The sequence below is a fragment of the Pygocentrus nattereri genome, chromosome 12 (assembly GCF_015220715.1).
Source record: "Pygocentrus nattereri isolate fPygNat1 chromosome 12, fPygNat1.pri, whole genome shotgun sequence".
Lineage (NCBI taxonomy): Eukaryota > Metazoa > Chordata > Actinopteri > Characiformes > Serrasalmidae > Pygocentrus > Pygocentrus nattereri.
The window spans coordinates 39,760,676-39,767,867 of record NC_051222.1 but is presented as its reverse complement, the minus strand read 5'-3'; the positions used below and the strand labels follow the sequence as shown (position 1 = coordinate 39,767,867).

Genomic DNA, 7,192 nt, shown 5'->3' with positions numbered 1-7,192 from the left:
ACGTAACCTCGATGTCCACTAAATGTCCACTGGGGGCGCTAAAGAGAAGCTTACACTTTAGTGTAACATTGCGATTATTTTGCCTTTGAAAATGACTGTATTTGAGATTTTGATTATTTTTTAAGCTCTCAGTCATCAGCACTACTTTATTGATAAAGTGTAGAATAATTTCGGAGCGCCTGTGATGTCTGTCGGTTCACGAGGTAGCTAATGCCTCCTCTAACACAGCTTCAGGACTGTAGCTATAACTGTAGCTGGGGCTGTTCTCCTATAACGTTAGTTTGGTGGATAAAGCAGATTGTGTACTTGCTGGCTACCAAGCAGAGGTTCCCATAACCTTGTGCCTGAAGATATAGGGGGATGGGGAGGCTGTCTACTGATTTAGGGGCGATTTATCTAGCTAGCCTCCTTCAACTACGTGTCCTGCAGTACGTAGAAGTTCCCAAGATGTCAGCTGAGCTGACAATGGAACATAGCTTTAGCTAGCTGGGTACCTTATGTGATTAGCTAGCTAGCGTTAGGTGGCTAGTGAAGAGCGTTGCTAGATAAAGCAGTTGATGTGTTTCTGTGGTTGTCACGATGTGCTGGCTAGAGATCTCAAGTTGTCGGAAAAAATGGGGAAAAAATGCCTGATTTATCCACCAACTGTACGAGCAGCCCAGGGTGCTCACAATATATATATATTCATTTTTTTAAATAGAACCAGGGTTCTTGCTGTTCATTTTCTGAAAAAAGGCAAATACGCTTTTTTCTTTAAGAAGGGAGGAATATGTCATGTATTGAGTATCTCTTAGAAGTACTCTAAGGCACTAGGTATTATAATACTGCAGGGCTCAACCCCTTTCAGAGAAGCCTCAACTTCTCTGTCTCTCGCTCTGCTCTCTCTCACTCACTCACTCACTCAATCTCTCTCTCTCTCTCTCTCTCTCTCTCTCACTCACTCACTCACTCACTCACTCTCTTTCTCTCACTCACTCACACTCTCTCTCTGCTCTCTCTCTCTTCGTTTCTTGCTCCTCCTGATCCACACATTGTGTTTGGAATTTCTAAGTGTTGGGCGTTTTAATCAGTGTATGTATCAGGAAATGATTTTCTGAGCCATCAGAACACACAATTTCTCTCTCATACACACTCTAACACACACAGGAATGTGGTGCTGCACATGCCAGTCAGATGAAGAGAGGAAGTGAGAGAGGAGTGGTCAGTGAACGGTCAGTTAGGAGGCTGTATGTTTGTATTTGTGGTATGACGTCTGTTCCTTTCTCTTTTGTCCGCTCTGTGGAGTTCTGGAGTTGGTTCAGGATGGCGGTGTGTGTTCTGCCTGTGGTGTTGGTTGTGATGGGAGTGTATGTAGACTACACACACACTGGTGAGTACACATGGAGTAGGAGGGTGAGTGGGGAGTGTGCTGGCACAGGAAGTTTCCTCAGCTAAAGATAAATATCACTAACGCTTCATGGGGACAAGTGGAGAAATTCTGTGGAAAATGCAAGACTCCGGGTTTTATTCTCGTTCCCTTTAGTGTTTAAGGCTCTTAGATTTGGTCGTGTGAGGCCTTAGGCCTCCTTACTGCTGGTACCGCCAGTGATTATTGCTTCTAGATTTGAAAGTGCTGGTCTTTAGGGGCCGCACTCTTGGTAGTGCAAGTTTTAGGGCTGCTTTGATTTGGCAGTGTCAGCCTTTAGGGCTGTTTTGATTATTGATTGATTATTACCATTAATCTTGGTAGGGCCGGAGTTTAGAGATGGTTGTCTTGGAGGGGTCTTTCAGGCTTTTATCTGTGGTAGTTCCAGTCTTCTGTGTTCTTCGAACCCAGAAACTACAAAGGGAGAAATTGTTTGGACCATGCAGATTCTAAACTTTCGGTCCGTACCAAATTTATACTCGTGGTCTTCTATTCTCGATTAGCAAAAAGAGAAAAATAATCTTTACATTTTCACACACACACACACACACACACACACACACAAACACTGAGTCTGAGTGTGTGAGAGTGTGTGTGTGTGTGTGTGTCTGTGTGTGTGTGTGTGTGTGTGTATGTGTGTGCGTGTGTGTGTGTGTGTGCGTGTGTGTGTGTCTGTGTGTCTGTCTGAGCGTGTGTGTGTGTGTGTGTGTGTGTGTGAGAGAGTGTGTCAGCCTGTGGTTGGTACACTCTCCGTTACGTAACGTTCTGATCCGCCCTGCTGTTTGGTGGAGTTACATCCTCACAGTGGACCACAGCTTTTAGAACAACATTGACACGTCGGCCTTCAGTCGCTGCGCTAGGAGACCAGAGAAGCTTCGAATAAACTGAAACGTTGTTCCTGAAGTTAAGCAACAGTTTTCAGCTCCAACTGACTGAGTTTAAAGTACACGAACAAATGGAAACAAAACAAGATGTATGTCTCACCGTGGCTGTCGCCTGCAGTGCCACCTTGGATTGGAATCCATTTCATAACACATAGATAAACAGACAGGCAGACAGACAGGCAGATAGATAGACAGGCAGGCAGACAGACAGGCACATAGATAGACAGGCAGGCAGACAGACAGGCAGATAGATAGACAGGCAGACAGACAGGCAGATAGATAGACAGGCAGGCAGACAGACAGTTGTGACCGAGCATCAGAACGGGGAAGAAAGGGGATTTAAGGGACTTTGAACGTGGCGTGGTTGTTGGTGCCAGACGGGCTGGTCTGAGTATTTCAGAAACTGCTGATCTGCTGGGATTTTCACGCTCAACCATCTCTAGGGTTTACAGAGAACGGTCCGAAAAAGAGGAAATATCCAGTGAGCGGTCAGTTGTGTGGACGAAAATGCCTTGTTGATGTGAGAGGTCAGAGGAGAACGGGCAGACTGGTTCCAGATGATAGACATACACAAGCTTGTCATGACAACTAATATAACACTATAGACATATTTATACATGCTTATTTCAGTAGACGTAGTCAGTCAGCTACTTCATTTATCTTTGATCAAAATTGGCAAATGTAACCTTCATGCCCAGTGACACCTATTAGGATGAATATGGTATCTACTAGAATAAGCATTCACAAGCGTTTATGTCAGAGTTATGCCAGTCACAGCAAACACATTGCAGAACTGCTGTAACACACAGTATTGTTATTATTAAGTTCTATAGTCTGACGGCTGTAGAAAGAATAGACCTGCAGAAGTGCTCATTCCTACAGCGAGGCTGGCGTAGTTTGCTGCTCACTGTGCTCCTCTGTGCCTTCAGTGTTTTGTGGAGTGGGTGTGAGGTCTTCTTCATGATCACTGATACCTTTGTCAGCATCCTTCTCTTTAATACCAATTCCCCAGTGTCCATTTTAGCCCCCAGGACTGAGCCGGCCTTTGTAACAGTCTTGATCAGTGTGGTTGTGACCTTCTCTGTACTGCTGCCCCAGTGTAGCAGCAGAAAAATGGCATTTGGCACCACAGACTCTTAGAAGTTTCCCAGCAGTTTGCCTCTCACACCAAAGGAACTCGACCTCCTCAGAAAGAAGAGTTCTTGTCCAGCTTGTTCACACTTGCTTTCCATCTCACTTCGTCACACAGATAAACACACAGGTACTTTTAGGCATAAATCACCTTGATGCAATCACCCTGGATGGTGACAGGAACTGAAGGGGACTTTTCCAGAAGTGCATCACGAGCTCTTTTGTCTTCCTGGTGTTTAGTTGGAGAGTATTGTGCTGACACCAGTCCACAAAGCTGTCCACTAGGCTTCCTCACAATAACAGTGTCATTCAAGAGCTTCTGTAGGTGGATGTACTGGAGCCTGTCAGTCAGGTAGTTGATGATCCAGCACACCAGGGCAGTGTCCACCTGTGCCGCACTCTATGTGTCCCTCTGCAGGAGTAGCAAGATGGCATTGAAGGCAATCAAAGAACATGATTCTCACGGTGCTTCCCAACATCTCCAGGTGTGAGTAAGTTCTGTGCAGCAGGTACATCACAGCATCCTCAACCACCACATGCAGCCGACAGGCAAACTGTAAGGGGTCCAATCCCACGCCCATCTATCCCGAGGTGACCAAAGACAAGCCTCTCCAGTGACTGATGTACCATCAGTGGTACAGATTTGTGGTTGTAGGTTGCATATGTACTGCAGGACCCCACTCAGCTGGTCTGTGTAGGCCTCTAGTACTTTAGCACTGGCACCACCAGGGCTCTCCACTTCTCCTGCCCTCAGTCATTGTACCTCTCTTCTCACGTGATGTGATGCAGAGGAAGACACAAAGGGAGGGCAAGATGCGGTCCCAGGTGATGTATTTGTGAATGACCCACTACTGATATTACTGAAGAAAGTGTTCAGCTCATTTGTCCTCATCCAGCTCTCCTCAGTCTGCTGACTGCAAGGCAGTTTATAAAGAAACACATTCCTTATTCCATCCCACCAAGCTTTCACCTCAACCCTCTGTTTTCCTCCCTACACTCCCTAATTCTCTTCTTCAGCTCCCTCTGCATGCTTCTCATACCATCCCTATCACCAGTCCTGAACTCCCTCTGCTTTTTGTTCAGCAGGGCCTTCAGAGTGCTAGTGACCCAGGGTTAAATGGCACAGCATTGTCCACAAACACGCTTATGTAGTCCATTACACAGCGAGCATCAATGTCCTTAGCATGGGGTTCACAAAGAATGTCCCAGTCAAGTGTTTCAAAGCAGCTTTTTAGGACATACATAATCTCCACTGACCACTTCCCGACTGGCTTAATCACATCAGGTTTCCTTAGTACAAGAGATTTATACTGAGGCTGCAGATTGTGGTCTGGCTTTCCCAGTGCAATAGAGCTACTGTATACACTCACCAGTTGTTCAATTGTTCAAATGCTTGTTAACACAAATAGCTAATCAGCCAATCACATGGCTGCAACTCAATGCATTTAGACATATAGAGGTGGTCAAGACGACTTGCTGAAGTGCAGACCGAGCATCAGAACGGGGAAGAAAGGGGATTTAAGGGGCTTTGAACGTGGTGTGGTTGTTGGTGCCAGACGGGCCGGTCTGAGTATTTCAGAAACTGTTGATCTACTGGGATTTTCACGCTCAACCATCTCTAGGGTTTACAGAGAACGGTCTGAAAAAGAGGAAATGTCCAGTGAGCGGTCAGTTGTGTGGACGAAAATGCCTTGTTGATGTGAGAGGTCAGAGGAGAATGGGCAGACTGGTTCCAGATGATAGAAAGGCAACAGGAACTCAAATAACCAACCAGAATCTCTGAGGAACGTTTCCAACACCTTGTTGAAAGCCTGCCACGAAGAATTAAGACCGTTCTGAAGGCAAAAGGGGGCCAAACCTTTTACTAGGTGTACCTAATAAAGTGGCCAGTGAGTGTACGCCTCTATGACATTGGCATATAGCAAGTCTAGTGTCCCATGTTGCAGGAAACATTGACATGGCGAAAGTCCTCAGTAGTCCTCCTGTTCTCCCTTCAATTAGCTTTAGGAATCGGTTTGTGCAGCCAGCTCTCAGTGAAACACATAAACCTACATTCCCAGAATTCCCACTCACTCCAAGCTGACACTGTCCATTGCCTAGAATCATTGATGGATCACAGGTTTGTACCTCCTCTGCTTTACTCTGGGATGGTTTGCGAGACCTCAGATGCCCTAGGATTTCCTGCAGGATGATCCCGGGTGTGAACAAAGCTGTGCATTGCCGGTGTGTACTTGTGACGGTCAGACAGATTGGCAGACGCTCGCAGATAAAGTGCGATGACTTTAATCTTCCACTCAGTCCAAAGGGTAAAACACCACTCACAGTATAATATCCAGTCCAGTAATTGATAACATGAAACCATCCGAAAAAGGGCAACAGTATCCAAGGGGCAAAAACACAAATCATACATGGGAAAACACGTCCAAGGTTCGATACACAAAATATACAGAATAGCAGAATCAGGGAACGCTCAGTGATTGTCTAAACAATACTTCACGAAGTTCTCAACCTGAGTCCCTGCTTAAATATTGGCAAATCCAACAAATCCAGATGCAGCATTAAAGTGATTGTGGTGTAATAGAACTTCTGGGAAGTTATCTCAAGTTCTTCGAGGCAGAAATGAGTAGATGACTCCAGAACAGAATTTGTTTCCAATCTTTATTCTGTGTTTCACAATCTGCTTCTGTGAGAAAGTGCTTGATGACTGAATCAGATTTAGAGTCATATTCTGAGCCCAGTCATTTGAGCATGGTGTGTCTATCATAAGCCCCACCCTTTTCATGCACACTTCAGTCTGATAGGCTGCAGCCAGATGCCTAGTTTTGATCATTGACGGTGTTCTCAGTTTAGGACGATAAATCAGATGAACTGAGGGGAGCGATGGAAGAGTATTTTCATAAATGTATTGATTGAACTTTATTATTGTTTTCATAATTATTTTATTTTTACATTTTATTCTTCTTGATCAGTTTCTGTTTAAATGTATGTCTTTGGGATTTTTCATTCATTCTTATTCATATCCAGCAATTTGATCATTTTTTGTTATGAATAATTTTGATAGACGCTTTGCTAGTCTGATGAATTCTAAAGACTTTGAGCAGTGGAGTGAAAGAAAACCAACAGCGCTCATGATGACATATTGGTGTCTAACGGTGCTTTTGTGTTTCATATTTTAATTAGCAGACCGCTGTTCTATACTCACTGTTTCCAATGACTCCCTGCTGGTGGAGTACGGAGAACCTGTTAAAGTGAACTGCTCCATACCATCCGAACCTTCATCAGTGTACAAGCTGGGCTGGGAGTCTCAGATTCTTCCTGTCCAAACTGACAGTGAGACCAGTTTGGTGTGGACATCGCCCAATCTGACAGAGTGGGAGGTGAACGGAAGAGAGATGTTCTGTTACCTGTCAGTGCCGAATACAGAACAATGTAAACGGAAGGTCCATCTGACGCTTTACAGTGAGTACAGTGATCCCACCTGCTCAGCTTCCTCAGTACTGCAGCGCTAAAAAGCTGAAAGCTGCTTTTCCACTTTCCACTCACTGCCTTACACAGATCCACTCTCTGATCCCAGAGTTTACTGTGGATTTACACTCCGACCACAGAAATGATCACTGGGATACGATTCTAACAGGAGTCACTGCTTTTCATTCATCTGGTTCTCATTTGTTAGAGCGAGAGGCTTTTAACAGTCATTGGCTCTCATTAGTTAGTATGAATATTCCTGTCCACTGATGGTCAGTTCTTTCCTGTTTCTATGTTCTAGGTAAGG

General features: G+C 44.9%; 1 protein-coding gene across 1 annotated transcript in view; it reads left to right on the top strand.

Moving 5' to 3' along the window:
* The first annotated feature begins 1,193 nt into the window (after window positions 1-1,193).
* LOC119264712 overlaps window positions 1,194-7,192 on the top strand; it is a 15,873-nt gene continuing 9,874 nt past the window's right edge. The window contains exons 1-2 of the mRNA XM_037543359.1: window positions 1,194-1,369; window positions 6,601-6,879. Coding sequence (XP_037399256.1) covers window positions 1,246-1,369; window positions 6,601-6,879 — 403 coding nt within the window. The 5' untranslated portion in view covers window positions 1,194-1,245. The remainder of the gene's footprint in view (window positions 1,370-6,600; window positions 6,880-7,192) is intronic.